The sequence below is a fragment of the Nannobrachium achirus genome (assembly GCF_963921795.1).
Source record: "Nannobrachium achirus genome assembly, chromosome: 12".
Taxonomy (NCBI): domain Eukaryota; kingdom Metazoa; phylum Chordata; class Actinopteri; order Myctophiformes; family Myctophidae; genus Nannobrachium; species Nannobrachium achirus.
In genome coordinates, this window is record NC_137832.1 from 39,716,574 (window position 1) to 39,738,500 (window position 21,927).

General features: G+C 46.5%; 1 protein-coding gene across 1 annotated transcript in view; it reads right to left on the minus strand.

Annotated features, from left to right (window-relative positions):
* Positions 1 to 105: 105 nt before the first annotated feature.
* ptch1 (patched 1) overlaps positions 106 to 21,927 on the minus strand; it is a gene marked incomplete at both ends in the record, with an annotated part of 86,290 nt that continues 64,468 nt past the window's right edge. Inside the window, 7 exon segments of the mRNA XM_080739181.1 lie at positions 106 to 690; positions 1,296 to 1,637; positions 1,849 to 1,948; positions 8,609 to 8,751; positions 9,446 to 9,583; positions 14,191 to 14,471; positions 18,212 to 18,395. Of these exon segments, the coding sequence (XP_080595307.1) occupies positions 106 to 690; positions 1,296 to 1,637; positions 1,849 to 1,948; positions 8,609 to 8,751; positions 9,446 to 9,583; positions 14,191 to 14,471; positions 18,212 to 18,395 (1,773 nt within the window).

Genomic DNA, 21,927 nt, shown 5'->3' on the forward strand with positions numbered 1-21,927 from the left:
TGTAGAGGGGGTCCCTGCTTCATCTCTCTCTCAGCTAAGGGGTCCTTGGCCTGAAAACGTTGAAGACCCCCTGTTGTAAACACTTGATGGCACTGTGGTCTCACCTCAGCTAGCCCGTCTCCCACAGTCGTCTTCAGCTGCCTCAAACTCCATGTCCTGTAGCTCCATGGTGTCCATCTTGGCTCCCCTGTGCCCCGTGTGCATGTCCAGTGGCACGTGAGGGTCCTGGAAAGCCGACTCGGGCTCCGGCGCAGAGCACCCGGCCCCACCCGTTGTCGCGTGGTAACTGTCCGTTGCAGTGTATCCTCCTGTGTAAGAGGACGCGGGGTGGGCCTGGGAGGACAAGGGCGCCGGATGGACGGCGACGGTGACCGAGGCCGAAGCCGTCACCGTGGTGATGGGCTGGCAGTAAGGGGGTGCGGTGTTGGACTGGGGGTGCTGGGGGAGGTGGTGACCGGGCCGGGGGTTGTGGGAGGAGGTGCGGGCCCGGTGACCCGCCAAGTGTTCTCTGTGGCCCGAGGAGCCACAGTGTGAGGAGCCATACTGGCCGCCCCCGGCCTCAGTAGCAGTTTCAAAAGCGTCCATGCGCGGGCGGGCCGGGGGCAGCTGGCCCTTCGGGTCCCTGCTGCCGTAGCGATGAGGAGGAGCTCCCGGCTGAGTCCCCGAGTCAGAACCCTGAGAGGGGACAGACTGCAGAGGAGAGGAGGAATGGAGGAAAGAAAGACAGAGAGGGATGATAGATAAGAGGTAGATGGATGGAGAGGGAGGACAAAGGGGCCAAGTTGAAACCAATGATCAATGTATGAACATAAAAAAAAAACTGCCAAAATATCTCACGTTAGAGCGAACAAACACAAGGAAGGTATGCTTGTATCCTTACCAGTGGTGTAAAGTCACTAAGTACATTTACTTAAATACTGTACTTACTGTAAGTAAGTGGTATTTGTACTTTACTTGAGTATTTCCGTTTCCCAATACTTTTACTTCTACTCCACTACCTATCGGATCCAAATATTGTACTTTTACTCCACTACATTTATTTGAAAACTTAAGTTACTAGCTACTTTGTAGATTTTGATTATTTTGATTCACACTTTAACCACTTCAGATCTATATACATTTAGAACATTTGAAAATAGCCTATCTACAAGCTCACAATGCGTCGCGATGCGACACATTGTGAGCTTGTAGATCTGCTATTATTTTGATGTATTTCTGATGTATTTCTACATCAAAGTATTGATACTTTTATTTGAGTAAAACATTTGAGTGCTTTTTCTACCACTGATCCTTACCGAGGAGATGTTGTAAGCTTGTGGCTCTGTCTGTCTGGCCGTGCGCCTGTGGCCGGCCCTCCTGTCCTCCTCCGCTGCCCTGGCCGCTCTGCCCCTGCTGGTCTCAGGGGGGTACTGCTGCTCCTGGGCTCTAGCTCGCCCCCTGGCCGAGGGCAGGCTGTACTGCTGCAGCTCCTGGCTGATGCCAGATGCCGTGGTGTTGGAGCTGTACTCCGAGTCTGAGGAGGAGTCAGACCCGGTGGTGGTGGTGGGGTGCGGAGGATGGACCGAGAAGCGGACCACGTGTGGGGGAGCCTCCGGGGATGGGGTGGGTAGGCGGCTTCGACCATCTACCGGAGTGATCTGAAGACCAGGACGGAGATGGGAAGGGATATAGCCCCAAAGTAGAATTGAATTATTATTACAGTAAGTTGTATTCCTTCACTCGGTTAAGTAGTCCTTTCCAAACTTACTTGAGCTTATAAAAGCAGCAAGAGCACTTTACAGATAAAACTTTTGAGAAAATGTTGATTCCTTATTCACAAATCTTTTGTAGGTTTGAACTTGGCCTCACCTCTGGATAAGGTCCGAAGTAAGAGAGTAACACTGGAAGCAAGACCAATCCGTTGAGCACCCCGAGAACTGTTAGGATGGCCAAGACTGCAAAGAAATACCTGCAACCAAACAAAAATAATAATGAGAAAATAGCACGACTTTCGAAAATAATATATCCAATGTTGAGGCTATTGGGGAGAGAAAGGTTCATTCTAAAGAACAAAGACAAGTCACCAGCTAGGGGTAAACATCACTGAGTTGACTGGGTCAGCCCACAAACAAGACAGACAGACAGACAGACAAACTGTACACATACAGACAGACAGCAGTAGGTGAGAAAACAAAGAAAATACCTGCGCGAACCACAGGGTTGCAGCGCGGAGGTTTAGACGTGGGGAGACATGTGCAAGATCAACCATCACACACATGCCTGAAATAATACTTCCACAACGACACACGGCCACTCCCCGTGCACACAAACATACAGACACATGCACAAGCACACAGCCGCACACACACACAAACCCCCCACAGACAGGCAGGCAGACACGCACTGCGGTTCTTTTTTTTGTTTTGTTTTGTTTTTTCATTCCCCGCAGCAACACAGAAATGTACCTTGTGCGTTTCTAAAAAGTCCTGCCAAAGAGGGTTAGTCTTTAAGGAAGAAAAGAAGAGATTGGTGGAAATATAATTAGCTGGAGCTGGTTAATTCAAAGGCACAGGGGGAAAAAAAGAGGGGGAAGGAAGGGTGTACTCGGGGGGTGCACAGTCTTTCTTGGGTGTGTAGTGTATAAGCAAACATGAAGAAAACAAAGCAGCCAGGAATGTGGAGAGATGGGGGGCAGGGGGAGGGAAAGAGGGGGGGGGGACAAAAGGACAGGGGCCTCTCTCTCCTCTCTAGCTCCAAAAAAAGAGAGGGAGAAGCAAACAAATGAAGTGAAGGGTATAGAATTTAAACAATTTAGTCTAGGAGGAGGAGAAGGGACCTCTGAGCACCACCCTTCCCCGGCCTCTCTCCCTCTTTTTCTCTCTTTCTCTCTCTCCTCTGCCTGTCTTTTCTCTCTCTCCTTTCCAGTTAAGCCCCTGTGAAATTCCCCGGCCACTCCGCACCCCCCCCCCCCCCCCCCCCATCTAATTAAATCTCCAATGTATCAGGTAAGACCCCCCAATCTCTACTCAAAATCCCCCCCTCCTCTCTCTCTTTCTCTCCCTATTTCTCTCTCCATCCCTGCTCCCTTCATTAAGGTGGGCTTTCCTCCCTCGCTTTGGTTCTCCAGTGGAAGCTCTCAGGTTGCCTTCCTCTGTGCTCATTAGCCACACAAGCCAGGGACGCACTGTTGGAGCCGCAAGCCTGACACTGGCAATGTTTACTGTGGAAGTGCTGCTGCATGTGTGTGTGTGTGTGTGTGTGTGTGTGTGTGTGTGTGTGTGTGTGTGTGTGTGTGTGTGTATGTGTGTGTGTGCGCGTGTGTGTGCGCGTGTGTGTGGTATAGATGGGATCCTGCCAGCTGGTATGTTGCACAGCTGGACCTCAGACTAAACTCACTGACAAATGTATACGCTGTGTGTGGATGTTTGCATGCATGTATGTGTGTGTGTGTGTGTGTGTGTGTGTGTGTGTGTGTGTGTGTGTGTGTGTGTGTGTGTGTGTGTGTGTGTGTGTGTGTGTGCGTGAGTGAGTGAGTGTGTGAGTGAGAGAGAGAGAGAGAGAGAGAGAGAGAGAGAGAGAGAGAGTGAGAGAGATTCTACAGCAGGCAGGGTCTGTAGAGGGGAACCAAGAGTGGGGACAGCTAGTCAGGGTGGCCCAGACTCTCACTGCACACAACTACGGATGGGACGATAAGCGATATTAACCTTTATCGTGAGTTAAGCCCCAGGATAATGGATGGTGGGGATATTTTGATTATCGCGATAATATCGTAAATCGTGATTTCTTTGGTCACAATAACTGTGATATTTTTCATATCGTCCCATCCCTACACACAACACTAGAACACTGACTGGGAAACAGAACAGGCCGACAGACATTATGGTAGAGTGAAGTGAAAGGCTAAATATGTTCACATGTACTGTATGTGGATGTGTCACACAAACACAACCGTGTTGTTGGAGCGCACGACAACACACCACAAGCTCCTGTGCGCATTAACTGGTTTATATTTGGCTGCGTCGCGTTGTGAGCTTGCATCTCTCTGTGCATTCATCTATCCCTGAGAAGTAGACACCTGTCCATTTAACCCCTTGAACCCTAGCGTCCCTATCACAATAGCTCACGCACAATGCGTACCATTGCGACTATTTGTGTGAGAGATTTGGTGCAGAGGGAAAGAAGTAGGGTACCAGGTATAGATCCCAGGGGGGAACCAGTCCGGTCAGCAGGGTATATAAGGGTTTATGTGGTTAACTCAGAGAAAACATGTTTGACACTCTCTAAGCCAGTGCATGGACATGGATTATTTTATTGGTATTTGGCGAGCCTAACGTCAACCCAATTTGAACAATAGGAAGTTGTTGACGTTGGCGATATGCGCTGTTGTGTTTCATGCCAGTAAACTATATGAAACGAGACAGACAGTGAGACAGAGACCGGAAAACAAAAAGCTTTGAGCTAAGGACCAAGAGTTAGGCGTGTATGTGTGTGTGTGAGTCCATGTGGATGTGTGAGGAACGGGCTCTACTACTGTATGTGTACTAGGGATGGGACCATAAGCAATATTATCGTTTATCGTGATAAAAAACACTCACAATAATCGTATCGTGGAGATTTAATTTATCGTGATATCGTCCTCCGTCATGCACTGGGATCAATTCATCTTTCATTTGCCGAGCTGCATGTCCAGTACCACCACGAAATTATCGTTTATCGTGATAAATAACACTCAGGATAATCTTATCGTGGATTTTTTGTTTATCCCGAACTGCATATCCGGTACCATTTAAACCCTCTATTGGTAATAGTACTTATAATATACGTACTTGATACAGTCTTTTTTTCACTCTCTACCAAATCTCCTGTTGTCAATCTACAAGCTCACAAGATCTACAGGATCTTGTAGATCTGCCAGAATAATGGATGTTGGGGATATTTTGATTATTACGATAATATTGTAAATAGCAATTTCTTTGGTCACGATAATCGTGTTATGAAATAGAGGGTATGCGCGTGACATCACTGTTGCTGGAAGTTATGTGGGAACAACTACTGAGTGGCAAAAAACTAATTTCTGCCATTGACAGCCCATACATCCAAACAAAAAAGTCCTATCTGATTGTGTTAAACAAAGTTAAACTCACCAACATTGCGGCTGTACTGAAAGCTTGAATTATCCTCTTTCTATCTGCAAAGTTTTTCTTTCATAAAGATCTACCATAGACATGTTATGAGCTACTTTCTGTCAAGACATTCTGTGCAGGGGATTATTTTTTCCAAGTGTCAGAGTTTGGAAGCGCTCATTTTCAACAACACAACATCCTGCTGCCTCCTGCATTATGTGCAATTAGAAACAGGTGGTATGCAGGACCGTTGAGTGATTTGCAACTAGCACATCCAAACTCCCAACGCTCCATGCAGCTCAATGTTTTGCCACTCAGTCTATATTAGGGGGGCGGGTCCCAGCTGGACGTGCATACCCTCTATTGTCATATCGTCCCATCCTTCCCCACTGCCCCTGATAGTTAGGATGGATTGAATGCAGAGTACACATTTCCCAAAGCAGTGGGGTACATATTATTATTTAGGCTTCTCTTGGTTCTGCTCTCTGTAAACCTTGTATATCAATCCCTCTGCCTGTAGCATACTGCAAGTCATACAGTATGTTAACCAGAACCACTCCAAAGTCCTATTTTGGACATTTTTGGAAAAAGGTTTGAAAATATTTGGACATTTTCACTTTTATTTCTGCGTCTATAATGACATGTCCAAAAATAGAGATGCCAGGTTGAAAGTGGTCAAGACTATCTATAGCAGTTCCCCATCATCCTGCATTAGTGCTGTGGGTGTTTCCAAACACAAGTCTCCAAAGTTGGTTTGCGGCGCGACAGTGTCATCTCTCAACGGTTCAGCACATCCCCTGGCTGTGAGAGGGGCTAAAGCCTCATCATCTCCGGGGAGACAGACAGACAGACACAGACACACAAGCACACACACACACACACACACACACACACACACACACACACACACACACACGCACGCACGCACACACACACACACACAGGCACACAGCCCACATACCGTGCTGAGTGCACCGCCGGGTTGTTTAGAGTGAAAACATTCGCCCGGGCTGACGGGGGAAAGTCAGGGAAACATTTCTTTCGGCGCGAGCAGAAAAATCCGAGCTGGCCCTGTTGTTATTGCGCGGTCTTGGGGCGCTGCTTTGTTTGCTCAGACAACAGCAGAACCTTTAAATGGAGACCCGGGACCGAGCCAGGAACCAGAGCACACCACTGGAGGTGAGGAGAGACGGACTATAGGCCTCCCTCCCTGTGTGTGTGTGCGTGTGTGTGTGTGTGTGTGTGCGTGTGTGTGTGTGTGTGTGTGTGTGTGCACGTGCGTGCGTGCGCACTCCCACTGGCAGGCATGCCATCATTGACCCCCATGATTACAAGGTCAGGGATCAGGGTGCTGTGTGTATATGAGAGCGAAGTGTGTGTGTGTGTGTGTGTGTGTGTGTGTGTGTGTGTGTGTGTGTGTGTGTGTGTGTGTGTGTGTTTTCACACATGCATGCACATGACAGAATGTGTGTGTGTGTGTGTGTGTGTGTGTGTGTGTGTGTGTGTGTGTGTGTGTGTGTGTGTGTGTGTGTGTGTCTCTCTCTCCAGACCACATGGGTGAAGGTGGCCCCTTCTTTCTTAAAGGGGTAGGTCAACCAAATTATCGTTGTTGTTGGGTGGAAACCTCGTATCTCCAAGTTTCAAATGTGTACGTTCTTTCGCAAAGTAAAGCCCTGCTTTATCATACAAGGCCCACAAAAGTAGTGAAAACAGCAGATCTACAAGCACACAACGCCTCGCACCGATCGGCTGTTTTTACTAGTTTAAATAATTTTTAAAATGATAAATGCAAAACGAATGGTTTTGGACATACAAGGTTTCCACCCGACAACGACGTTATGCAGCTACCTCATCTAATGACTACCAAGCACATTGCTCACACTGAGACGTGGAGTGGACCATGGGAGACGTGAAGATGTTGACTTGGCTCGCTGGAAATTAGCATCATTACGCTGGGAGCTCAGAGAGGGTACAGCCACCCCACATTGAATTTCCTCCCTCAAGTGGAAGACGCTCGCTAATATTCTGAATGTGCAACGAGAGGTCATGCGCGCCACACGCACACACACACAAACACGCGTGCACGTGCGCGAGCACACATAGGCACCTATACCCACAAACACACACGCACACACCAAGGCAAGGACACACAGCGTGTCCCACAGTGTCAGTTTTAATTTCCACTTCTCCTGTCTTTGCCTGGCTGACCCTTTGCCCCCCACCCTGTTGCTCCCTCTCATGCTTATATATGTCTAGTGAGAGCAGTTAAACTACAGTAGCTGAGGGAGATTACAAAAGCCAGAAGGCTTTCCTGCTCTCTCTCTCTCTCTCTCTCTCTCTCTCTCTCTCTCTCTCTCTCTCTCTCTCTCTCTCTCTCTCTCTCTCTCTCTCTCTCTATCTCTCTCTTTCTCTCTCTCTCCCCCCTGGTGAACCACTATACCATTCTGGTACTACGATTCCCTCCTCTCTCCTCTTCAATCGCTCTCTGGTGTCAGTCCAACCCCCCCGTTGCGCCGTGAGAAAGAGAGAGAGAGACAGAGGGTAGAAGGATCTAAGACGTAAATAAAAAGGGAAAGAAAGGTGAGTCCTTGTGCATGAAACACCGAAGGTCGATGGAGGGGCTTATGAAGAGAAAGAGCAAGAGAGAGGGATGGGGTGAAGGAGAAGAAAGAGATGGAGAAAGGGAGGGAGGGAGGGTGGCCTTCATGCATGAGCGGCGTCTCAGGTAGATTCCTATGTGACATGCAGGTTCAGGCATGGTCTTAAAGACATTTTTATACTTGGTTGTGTATCGAGTCTCACAACTGAAAATAGGCGATCTACAAGCTCACAAAGCACGCTGCACATCATGATGTGAGCTTGTAGCATCTTTTGTGCAAGACACACGGGCGTCCAACTACGTATGAATCAGGTGGGATTCTCCACCAGTAAGACGTGTGCTCGAGACTGACAAGTGTGTTTGCACATCGTCGCTGTCGGGTGAAAACCGTGTCCAAAACAGTTCCTTTTGCATTTAGCATTTTAAAAATGATTTAAACTAGAGAAAACAGCGGTGCGAGGCGTTGTGTGCTTGTAGATCTGCTGTTTTCACTACTTTTGTGCGAAGGCCTTGTATGATGAAGCAGGGCTTTACTTACGAAAAAACATACACATTTAAAACTTGAAGATACAAAGTTTCCACCCAACAACGACAACATGTGCACGTCAGTTGTTCACACGCGTACTTATTGTCTATTTCTTATGAGAAGGAAAATAATAAATATACATTCATCTTCATATTTCACAATAAACACAATGACCATCTGAGTGAACCAATGATACAGAGTCTGTGATGTTATATTTATTAACCCATATTATGTATCTCAAAAAGACAATGGATTCACATAGTTTATGTGTCCATTGAAGGTGTGTGGATGCTTGTTTTTCAGTTATAAATAGGTTATTTTCGTATCATAACAGGACACAGCATAGATTAGCCATTATTCGTCCTTCTGGTGTTTGCTCACCTGACGATGAAGTCGAACTCGGACCCGGCGAGCATGAGGACCCCCAGTAGAGTGGAGAAGGCCCCGTCCAACACTGGAGCAAACATATGTTCCAAAGCCAGTACCGCCCGCTTGTTACGGTCCCCTATGGCTGTCAGGAAGGCCTACGGAAACACACACGCACACGCACACACACACACACACACACACACACACACACACACACACACACACACACACACACACACACACACAATGAGTCTCTTTCTCTGAAGACTCATTCTCACATTCCCAAATTTCGAAAAATGTTCTATTGATTTAGACCAACTTTAAGATTCTTATAAATAGTTAGCTTTAACCTCTTGCTTGTAGATGGCTATTTCGATATAATATTTGTGGCTCCATAGAACAGTGGTTCTCAACCTATTCAGGCCACGACCCATAAAATAATCATATTTTAACTGGGGACCCCCCCACCCTGACGAGCACTAAGAGTTGAGGCATTACATTTTGTATAATATGGTTCTATTGTGAAAACAGCAGATCTACATGCTCACAACGCCTCGCGTGAGCATGTAGACAATTTCATGTAGACAATTTCACAATTTCTGCCTCTAGTATTTGACAATTTGGCGAATGTTTAATTTGTCATTTTAAACACTTAATTTTGTCATTTTGTCACTTAAACTTTATGTTGGTTTGTTGACTGTTGAGAGAGAAAACAATGTTGCACATTAAGTTAATCACCTGGGGACCCCCCCTTGGATTCCATAGAGGTCTGCCATAGAAGACCTCTATGGAATCCAAATGACTGAAATCAGTGGTGGTGACCATGAAGTGTAATCCATGTGTACATACCAGAGCCACGTGGACAGTGAACTCCACCCCGATGCCCACTGAGGCGATGAGGATGACCACGGGAACGGCACTCAGCTTGATCCCCATCAGACCCATGAAACCAAAGAGCTCCACTGTCATCAGAGACAGCACCAGCACCTGAGGAACACCACGGACATATAAAACACACGTACGTACAGACATACAGTATACTGTACATAATTGTCTAATCGCAATTATTTGACATAATGGTAATTATTTCCTCATAGTCATCATAATCGTTTCCATGTTGAAACATGTAAAAAACATTTTCAAAAATAGTGGAAATAGCCGATCTACAAGCTCACAACGCGTCCCATAATGTCCCTTTTTATGTATAAAGTTGTCAAATATGTCAGTTATTTCTTTGTATATTTCGGTTATGTGATCATATCTGCCATGTGCAACTTCAGACAAAAAAGACAAAAAAAAAACAGAAATGTAATTGTCAACAACAAAAACACAATGAAATAGTTATTCGCAATTATTTGAGTGACAATTAATCGTCATGTAAAATGTCACAATCGTGACAGCCCTATGGACAGTAATTGTCATGTTGTGTAGTTTAATTATTTATTTTCATTTATTAGTGAATACATTTTTTCCCGTTGACTTGAATGGGAAAATGCAAAAAGGAGCGACCCAAACACACTACCCCTCCCACAGTTTTGGCGGGCTTCATCGGGAACCATGTGCTTCCATTTCACTAAAGGATATTATGGGGTGGAAACCCTGTATGTCCAAAACTGTTACTTTTCAGGAGAAACTGTGTTCCAGTGGATCAAATGAAGTTATTGTTCAGTCACAACTCACAAGCTCTTTCTAATTTTCATTGGTTCAATATTTATGAAACCCACAGACACACTTAACAACTTTCACTATCAAAGCGTTTCAGAAGAAGCGAGATCTTGTTTGTAGATGGCCTATTTTACTTTTTGAGTGGTGGTTACACCGTCTCCTATACGTGGCCGTGTGTGTGTGTGTATGCGTGCGTGCGTGCCTGTCTGTATGTTGCCTGCAGTACCTTTTCTGACCACACATGTTAAGGGAGGGGCGCTGTTGTTCAGGTCAGCCGGCCAGGCACACTCACACTCACATTCACACATACACACACGCACACACGCAGCCTCCACCGCTCAGTTCACACGAGTGTGATTTTTTGAAACATTGTGAGAAGATGAAGTAGAACACTAATCTACAAAAACACCTCGGTCCACTTGGCTCAATTTGTACACTCTCAAGAGTTAAAAACATATAATCATTAGCATGTAATCATACCGGTACCATTAGTTAAGGTTACTCCCTGAATTTGTGTGTGTGTGTGTGTGTGTGTGTGTGTGTGTGTGTGTGTGTGTGTGTGTGTGTGTGCGTGCTGGAGAGAGTGCGTGAGAAAAGCAGGGGGGGTTCAGAGGTGTGACCATGAAGATCAAATGCGTGAGAGTGTTCACTGCCTCATAGATATGTGTTGAGTTGTAGGCATGCAGAGCATGTGTGTGTGTGTGTGTGTGTGTGTGTGTGTGTGCGTGCGTGCGTGCGTGCGTGCGTGTGTAGGGGCTGTTCTGAGGCGAGCAGGACAGGAGCTAGAGAGTAAATGCCATTATCAGCTGACAGGTGTCAGGTTACAGGAGGCCCAAAGCCTTTGAAGTGGTCTAAGGTGGGTGGGGGGTGGGGAGGGATTCACTCTGTGCGTGTGTGTGTGTGTGTGTGTGTGTGTGTGTGTGTGTGTGTGTGTGTGTGTGTGTATGTGTGTGTGTGTGTGTGCGTGCGTGCGTGCGTGCGTGCGTGCGTGCGTGCGTGCGTGCGTGCGTGCGTGCGTGCGTGCGTGCGTGCGTGCGTGCGTGTGTGTGTGTGTGTGTGTGTGCATGCGGTGGGTGTCAGGGCAGATAGCTGGAGGGTTGGGGGTCTGAGAGGATTTAGGGTTGGCGGTGGTCTGGCCTGGGCAGAACCAACGGTTCAAGTGGAAGCCGCTCCATAACTTGTCTTTTCATCTGGCTTGTAAAGCCTGAAGGATGAACACGAGGTCCCCTCCTCCCCTCTTTAGAGGGCTCGGGTGGCCTGGCCACTGCCTGTCATAAAATAGAAACCACCAGAGAGAGAAAAACCAGAGCGTTCTATGTGTGTTGTGTTCTATGTGTGTGTGTGTGTGTGTGTGTGTGTGTGTGTGTGTGTGTGTGTGTGTGTGTGTGTGTGTGTGTGTGTGTGTGTGTTTTCACATGCACATGCATGCCCTCTGACTGTGCAATTCTGTGCAACATATCTGCTTACATACATATGTGTGTGTGTGTGTGTGTGTGTGTGTGTGTGTGTGTGTGTGTGTGTGTGTGTGTGTGTGTGTGTGTGTGTGTGTGTGTGTGTGTGTGTGTGTGTGTGTGTGTGTGTGTGTGCGTGCGTGCGTGCGTGTGTGTGTGTGTGTGTGTGTAGACCTGGGTTTCTCAAAGTGGATGCTGTGACGCCAGTCCAGGGATGTGTGTAATAATTTGATAATACTTAAAGAGGTGGTGCCATAGATAGTTTTGTACTTTTTCTGGTTTTCATGTGTCTATGAGGTTGACAGTACCTCATTAGACCCCCTCCCCTGGTGTGGTTGTTATGAGCAATTATGTATTCCCTTTGTATTTTGGGTTTCTTCCTGGAGGCTGACACCATGTGGGTGAAAAGAGCCTGTCCAAAAAAAAGTGAGTAAACGACATCATATAATTATCCCCACCTCTTTTACCATACACCCAACACAGTGGGTGTGGCTATCCTCAGCTGGGTCACCATCCACCTGACAACCAGGCATACTTAATGAACTGGTGGGTGTGGTCACATAAAAACCTAATTTTAACTCTTTCTGTACACTTTTTTGGAAAGAAATGTTCCTCCTAGTATATAATCATAATACCTGATCATCATGTTTTATGGGGGGAAAATCATGGCACTGCATCTTTAAGTTTGTGCCGCTGTGCGGCCCTAACACGGACGACGTGGTACCGCCGATCTGATTATAATGAGATCCCTGATGTCATCACTATATATGGAGATCTCTACATCTTTCAATTCAAACGTTCAATTTGACTGTTGAAGCCCATATCTTGGAATGCCCCTATATGGACATACAGTGTCAGTCTCATGTGGTCTATGACGTCAGACATCTATGATGTCAGTCATCTCCATATTTGGGAAAGGTTTAATCTTTGCGTTTTCCCGTTCAATTCATTGGTGAAAATTAATTCACAAATGAATTAATATAGATTAAACTCTATAACGTATCTCTTAGCAAAATGCACGCAAGTGAGTCCCGATGAAGCTGGTCAATTTGGCATATGGCCCAAGTGCGTGCCACCAAAACTGTGGGAGGAGTAGCGCAGAAAAATAACGTTTATCTGGAAAGATGGATGGATGGCAAGACTATAGTCTGGAAACCACACTAATGATAATATAATATTAGTAAACTAATAATCTTTAAAATATAATGATAGAACAATATGCGTAGCCTAGTAGAAGCTGCCAAATATACTGTAAAAGGCGGTAAAGTGAAAAGTTACAAGGTGCCCGTAACCCAAAGAGTTTGAGAACCACTGGTGTAGACGGTGCATATATTACCCTATACTACTATTTACTGTATGTGTATGTGTGTGTACACATACAAGTATGTTGTAGCTTATATGGGACTGTGTGCGCAGGGGGAGGACCCATGCAATCCCATGTGCGTACATGTGAGCGCATGTTTTGTGCGTATCCGTGGAAACTCCTCTCGAGAACTATATATGATGGAAATAAAAAATCTCCTATTTAATTTTCTTTTCGTGGAGTTTAGAGTGGGAGTCAGTTGCCGGGGCAACTTTATGTCCTTTCCCCATTTATTTGAGCAGTGGTGTCTGGGAGACTTTGGAGTAGACTAAACAGACGGGGCCTGACAAAACAGCACAAGATAAACACTGGTGGCTGTGGGGCTACAATAACACACAGCAGCCCCTGCTCCTCGCAAGGATGTCTTCAGGACCACACGTAAAACAACATAAAAAAAGAGGAGAGAGCAGGAAATAACGGAGGGAGAAAAGGAGAGAACGCGTTGCATGTCATCCTTTCTCACCTTGCTGCCATCTCACATCACCATCCTAACTAAACCAAGCAACACATGCCACACAGACCCTAGCATCCCTAGTCGCAATAGGCAAACGTTAATTTTGACAAAGAAATACAAATAAATACAAAATAAAATAGGCTAACATTCAGTGAAAATAGCAGATCTACAATCTCACAATGCAACACGTTTTGCGCTTGTAGATCCACCTTTCCCCAACATGCGGTATGTGCTTGTGGCTACAGGGATGGGACGATATGAAAATGTCATATCACGAACATTGTGACCAAAGAAATCATGATTTGCGATATTATCGCGATAATCAAAATATCCCAAACATCGATTATCCTGGGGCAGAACATTTGCCAAAAAATAGCAGATCTACAAGCTCAAAACGCGTCACAAGCTTGTAGATCAGCTATTTTTTGGCAAAGAGATTTGGCAGAGAGTGAAAAAAAGACTGTATCAACGAATGTATAGGCCTATTATTATTAAGTACATTTTATCAACAGAGGGTTTAAATCTCCACAGTACGAATATCATGAGTTGTTTTTCATCACGATAAACGATAATATCGCTTATGGTCCCATCCCTACATGTAGCCTAGTATGTACTTGTGGCTTCAGGGACCACGGTTCATCTCTCTGTGGGTCACACTCACGATGATGCCAGCGGTCCAGGGGTTGAGAAGGAAGAGGGCGCAGACCAGGAAGGTGCAGGCCAGCACCACGCTGATGGACAGCAGGAGCCAGTGGCGCAGCGAGACGTACTGCTCCCAGAACAGGAAGGGGTATCCGTTGGGGTACGAGGGCAGGCCCTGCCGGCTGTAGTTGCTGCAGATGGCCCGCACGCTCTCGATGGCCTCCACAAACTGCGGCGTCTCCCGGAGCCCGTTGAGGTAGAAGGGGAACTGTGCGTATTCGATGGGCTCGGCAGCCGGAACTAATGAAGATGGGAGGGAAGAAAGATATTATTTAGATTGATATGAACAAGAAAATGCAAAACAAACAGGGTTATCATTTCTATAGGCAAGGTATCTACGGTATATATGTACACGTCACATAGTATACCGTATATAATACACAAATATATATATATATATACACACATATATATAATGTTGTCTGTGCTGTTAAGAGCTGCTTTTATAACCAAGCATCAGTTCTGAAGTTCTGCTGGTTCGGGCCATCTGTAATTTTGCACCAAGTCAGCCATTCAGCCAAACCACCAATATCAAACAGCTCCCGCCCTAACCCAACCTTGTTCCAAGTGAGCGAGTCTGCGCGCGTGTGTGTGTGTGTGTGTGTGTGTGTGTGTGTGTGTGTGTGTGTGTGTGTGTGTGTGTGTGGGCGGAGCGCAGAGGAACAGAGCTCCATTGACTCCAGCCTGGCCGGCCTGTGGGCCAGCCTGACTAATGAGGGCCTATCAGCTCCCAGACACAGCCGAGTGTCAGAGGTAAGGTTCACTCACGGTAATTACAACATCAGAATCACCACCACCATTACCGCACACCCATATAGAGAGCTAGAAACCGCCCCTGCTACAGCAACACATCATAGACAGACACACACAGGCTGGCCGCCCGTCCAAAAGCTGCCGTGATGAAGACATATTATTTTTCCTTTACATCATATTCATTTGGATTATAATTATTTTTTAACACAGACTCACAAAATGGGAGAGTGGAAAAAAACAGAACCTTGCAACTGCAGAGCATGGTCTTACTTTCACCAACAACACCCCATTTCTACCCTCTCCTGTTTACTCTACACAGTAAATCAGTGTTGACTTTGTTTTTTTGGAGCTGTGTGAAACACAGGCTCCCTATACGTGGCTGTGTGGGTGTGTCTGTCTGTGTGTGTGTATGTAGCCTGACTTGTAGCCTGACTTCGGCGCGTAACTAGTGCCGCACCATTTACGCCACTCGCGCAATATATACATCAAAATGTGCGGCTCGGCCGGGAATGGTGTTCTATTACCTTTCGTTCCGATCCGCCTTACCATGCCGACGTAATCGGCTAAAAACGGCGCTTAATTGTCCCCATTGACTTATAATGGGACAATGCAAGAAATCACTTTCAAGTATTTTTCTCTCGTAAACCATAGGAGCTACAGTTTCAAACCTCGGAGAGGAGATTCATAATGATTTTAAGAATGAATCGAAAAATAATTACATCACTTGGCCTCATGGTGGCGCTATAACGGCCCACTTTACGTTTTGCCCCGTAACTCTTGAACCTTGGATCGGAAAATTAAAAATATTTTTTCCCTGGATTCCTTGGGTCAAGATGCATCTCCCCATATAGGCCACGCCCATTTGCACCAGGATAGATTTTCCGCCATCTTGAATTTTCTCCAAAACACACTTTTTGCTCCTTTTCCTACATATTTTCTTCAAATGTCACAAAAATCGGTACACATGATCTACACACACACACACACACACACACACACACACACACACACACACACACACACACACACACACACACACACAGCTCCACTTCACACGGGTGTGATTTTTTTACACTGACCGAGTTAAGTCAACACTGAAGATTTGACTGTGTAACCCCCCCTCTCAAAACTACACAGTTAAACTACTTTGATGGTACACCGTGTAAGCATTTCGAAATACATGTTTAGCCATGTCACTACCTATAAGGTTTTCTTTGAAACCAAACATGTTTTAAGGTTGCGTGCGTGTGTGTGTGTGTGTGTGTGTGTGTGTGTGTGTGTGTGTGTGTGTGTGTGTGTGTGTGTGTGTGTGTGTGTGTGTGTGTGTGTGTGTGCGTGTGTGTTCTACAGTGCCTGCAGGGTCAGACAGCAGCACTTGCTAACATGGTTTGGCCCATTATAATCTCCACTATAAATTTCCATTAGGACACCAGTTGGCCCTCGGCCAGCACAGATCTGCTCCGGGGGGCTCCCGCACAGCCCGGCACTTCACGCTGCTTATCCAATCACATTGCCCCCCTGTAAAGCGCTTCCTGCTTGTTATCCAATTGCGCTTTCCACCCAAGCCTGGTCTCAGCTTGTTATCCAATCGTTTCTCTCCCCCACAGAGCACTTCCTGACTTGTACCAAATCACAGGCCTGGAGTGGGCCAGAATGTGGGTGTGTTTGTTTTTATGTGCGAGTGTGGGTCTGTGTGGTAGGGAAATGAGAACAGGGTGTGTGTAGCGTTGGGGGTCACTGAGTTTTAATAGTAAAGTGTATGTGTGTGTGTTGCAAGGGCCCCATGGTAGTCAGGATTATACCATTCACCACAGGCCCCATTAGAGAGCCACAGCGACCCATTCCCTGCTACCCAGCCCTGAAACTTGAGCTAACACACAAATGCATGTGTATGTGTGTGCACGCACACACACACACACACGTACACGCGCACACACACCGCAGTGGTACAGTAAAGTCTAGTACCTCACTTAAAGCTAAGAGGCAGACAAGGAGAGGTGACTCCACAGATGGACAGAGTGAAATAAACCAAACCACAGAAGGTAAACGCTGCTCACATGTAGCAGCCTCCTAATGGAGCCCGAGAACCGCTGATAAAAGAAATCACACCAAACGCAAAACCATCCACATGACGGTTAGGCAGCAAAACAGGGAGCGGTGTGCAAAACAAATGCACCGGGAACCATGAACACAAGCCATATACTGTAAGCCTATTCAAATGTATGCAATTCTGTTATTTTATTTACAACCTTTGCATGTGGAATGAATAAATGTTTCTGGGAAATGCTTTTTATGGTAACATACAGTATGTTCCTACAATATAACTAGTAAATCTGTCCTGGTTGGAGGTGGTCTCCCTCCCTACTGTTATATTGAGAAATGTAGACCCTGGTGATGTTTAAACAGCATTTATTTCACAGGTGACCAATATAAACTTGATTTAAGATAATTTTCCCTGCGCTGTGTCTGGGAATATGGGCGCATATTAATGAACACCACACATATACTGTAATGTAAATAAAGAATGCTAATTTCCATGCGTAGTCCCAATATAGAAAACAAGCAACTTTACAAAAAAAAGCACATATAAACATTACTAAAAGGGTACAAACAGAAGAGAAAAAACAACAGTGAAAAAGGCCTAGTTTTGACCTACAACACAAGACACTATTTCTCCTCTATTGTACATTTTACGGTAATGCACACACTGGGATTTAAAGCTGCGCAGTGAGTGTTGTTGTGTACAGATGTGAATATGGAGGGAACCGGTGTTGTTGTGGTACTGCCTGTTCGCTGTGAATGAAAGTGAATTCATCTGAATAAACGTTGCCAACATTGTTAGCAGAGGATGGTTTCGATCCATCGACCTCTGGGTTATAAAGTCGAAGTCAACAATTCATTGCCGTTTCGTGAAACAGGTAAACAATGAAATCCCCATCAGGCTGCAGATAACCAACACACCATAACATATCCAGCGCAAACATTTTGATGTGTCACAACAACTGATAAACATGGGCTACTGCCATCGGTGAATGTCAACTTATTTGCCAATATGCCGTGGAAGTCAATGAGGCAAATATCAGACGATACTTATACAACTTATTAAATTCCGGATTGCAGATTTAATGCTGGGAGGGACGTATGCGTGTATAGTGTGTGTGGCTGTGCGTGTGTATGTGAGTGCGTGCATGAGCATGAGCCTGCTGTGTGTGACTGTGTGAACTTACTGCTGAGGCGCGTCTCAGGCATGGAGTCGGTGCGGTCGTGGAGCCACTCGGGAGGGTGTGGGCGGATGTTGGCCTGCGAGGCGGCGTAGGCTATGGGGTCGTTGCTCACCCAGGCCGTAAGGTAGATGTAGAACGCTCCTGGGTTGATGATCCCGTCCGCGTCCACCAGGCGCTGACGGGTCAGCTGCAAAACACAACACACACACCAAGCATTAGTGCAGGGGTCTTCAATGTTTTCAGGCCAAGGACCCCTTAGTTGAGAGAGAGAGATGAAGCGGGGACCCCCATACATCTTGTTTATTGTTTTGTTTATTTGAACCATCTGCTGGGCGAAGCAGTAAAAGTAATTTCCCATATTCACACAGCAGGCATTTTGCTCTTGTAATGTAAAACATTTCAGACAATACACCTAAGCTCATACATTGTCTGTATTATGTCAGGCATTTTTGGAGGAGAATATTATTTCCAGTAGTATATGCAGTAGGTTGATAAAAGGCAACACTTAAAAATAAATCATTGGAAAAGTGCAGGTGAGGTGAAAACCCTAGGAAGAGCTTGCATAGGAAATCAAACTGAGGCTGCAAAGTCCATATTGGATATGAAAAGAAATTGTGGAAATGAGACATTTTGAACCAAAACACAGTGCAGGTGAACTGACCACAGAAATGCTTATTTATACACACGCATGAGCGAGAGAGAACGGAGCAGCTTTCAAAATAAGAGTCAAATATTGCTCCCTCTCTCTCTCTTTCCGACCAAAGAAATGTCAACAAGTCAAACACTGGTCGTCTTTCTGAATATTCCCGTATTTCTCATCACAGTTTCCCGGAATTATCAGGCCACATTAAAACATGGAAAATGTTAAATCAGCTACCGCTTAGGTGTTGGTTGGCAAACCTCAGGCCCAACTACCCCACTACTCTGAATAACTTTTCTTGCATGTACCGTTGCAGAACTACTTCAATATGTGTTACCAAAATACCAAGTCTCCTTGTGGAGTTAGTATAATGATGTTTGTTCCATTAGTACATACATGATTATCTGGAACTGCTGTATCAATAATATGCATAGTAACACGCACGCACACGCACGCGCACGCACGCACGCACGCACGCACGCACGCACGCACGCACGCACGCACGCACGCACGCACGCACGCACACACACACACACACACACACAGACGTAGTCGTATGACAAAGTATAAATCAGGCTTAAGTCATTGCTCTCTCTCTCTCCCTCCCTCTCCCTCCCATGTATTGCAGGATACATGATTATCTGGAACTGCTGTATCAATAACAAGGCTTGACATTAAGGCTTGTCCTGTTGTCCGGGGCAAGTAATGAATCCTTCCGGACAAGCTCATTAAAATTGTACTTGTCCGTTGGACAAGTGGCTCTTGGTTTCACACAGCAGCTTTGTGCTGTATTCAGACTATGGACTGCTGGTACTATGGAGTGGAGGTTGGAGGTGGGTCGTTAGCAGTCCTTTTGTTATTTATTCTATTCCAATGTCTGACTCAAGAAAGAAATGACTGTGAAATGTCTCATTTGACTTTTATGCCCAGACAAGTGAATGGGAAATGTACTTGTCCAAAGGACAAGGGTCTCAAAAAGTTAATGTCAAGCCCTGAATAAAATGCAGAAGTAGCCACACACACACACACACACACACACACACACACACACACACACACACCGGCCATTTGCAGCGCACAACGTAGTCGTATGACAAAGTATAAATCAGGCTGAAGTCATTGCTCTCTCTCTCTCTCCCTCCCTCCCAAGCATTGCAGGAGCAGGGGAGCGTAGCCTAGCATGGCTACCTCCTGAGAGGTAAAACCATTACTGCACACCGCTCTACGCCACTCTCTCTTCTCAGAACGATAAATCCCTCCTTCACGGAGGCACGGGAAGCATTGAGGGGGGCTGGGGTTTGACGGGGTGAGGCGCTGGACTCATGGGGCTTGGTGGATGGAGAAAGGAGGGATTTTTTTGGAGGGGTTGAGGGGGGGGGCTATGGGTTTGGGGGGGTTTTGGGGGGGTAGAAAAATTGCTTGAGTTAGCGTAACAATAAAAAAATTGGCTGTAGTCCTTGAGCGCGTCTGTGTGCAGTTAACCTGGTTGTTAACACCGAGGGAAATGCCACCCAGCAAATGGAGCAGAGCTATAAAAATAACACAACATCTGTACAAATGTTGCTCACACTTGCTTCTCCTGACCCCTACGGGTACCCAGAATGCCCGGCGCCACAGACCAACCCCGGCGCGGAGAAGAAAAGAGCTCTTGATAGCATTAGCACAGTTTGCCCTGCCGCACCAAATCTGCCCACCACTCTCTCACTCTCTCTCTCTCTCTCTCTCTCTCTCTCTGTCCACAGAGCTGTGCCTGCTTCCCTGTCCTATCTTTCCACCACACACACACACACACACACACACACACACACACACACACACACACACACACACACACACACACACACACACACACACACACACACACACACAGAAGGGCCCTCTCGTCTACCCATATGATTCCCGTGCGAGGGCCATGAGGGGAAGGGAGAAATGTTAGCAGCGACGGATCAAAGGCAGAATACAATCTGCACAGAGCCGTGGTGTGGGCATATCAAAATAAAACATCTAGCTTCGCAATTTGCCAGGGTTGGAAAAGATCTGGTCTTCATTTGGGGGCGGCACAAGAAAATAGCTACTGCCGTAAGTACGTGCGTGCCGTGCAACCCACTGACGGACACACAACACACGCGCACACACACACACACACACACACGCGCACACACACACACACACACACACACACATTCAAAACATACACACACTGAGCTGCCTCAAAGAGACCACGTGTTTCAGCTTTCCTCATTGAAAGAGGACACAGCAGCAGCAGCACAGAGGGGGAGAGAGAGAGTGAGAGAGAGGTCGTGCAAGCGAGAGCAAGTTGGGCAGAGAGACAGAGAGAGAGAGAGAGAGAGAGAGAGAGAGAGAGAGAGAGAGAGGGAGAGAGAGAGAGAGAGGGGTGAGTGAGTGAGACAGAGCTGGATTCCAGAGGATCTGGATTGAATTTAGCAGCAGGATACGCAACAACTGTATGTCTTCAAGCTGTCAGGAGAAGCTGGGGCAGCGCGGCCGGCGGGCCCCCACGCCCCACGGCCACTACGCTTCCCTCACATGCACAGGAAGTGATGTCACAGGGCCGCACACCAGGCCTCTACAGTACCTCCGCTTCCTGCCTGCTGCCCGGTGGAAGAGGGAGGGGCAGAGTGGGACGTTTACTGGGTCAGGGAAACAAGACGCCGCGCGTAGGAAAAGTGGAGGAAGACGAGAATAGAGGGAGAGAGAGAGAGAGAGAGGGGGGGTCCGAGATCGTAGCGGGACTTTTTCTTTGCACAAACACACACACACACACACACACACACACACACACACACACACACACACACACACACACACACACACACACACACACACACACACACACACACACACGTGCACTGCACAAACACAATGATGTTCCTCCAGGGAGCAGCCAGCCCTGCCTCTCCTCCCCACCTGCCTGGTAATCCTCTTTGTTCACTTAGAATTATGTAATGCTTTATTGAAACTATTCAACTAACTATTGAAAAATAGCAGATATACAAGCTCGCAGTGCAAGAAAAATCTTTGCATCTTTGAATATATCTTTTGAAAAGCGAACATTTGT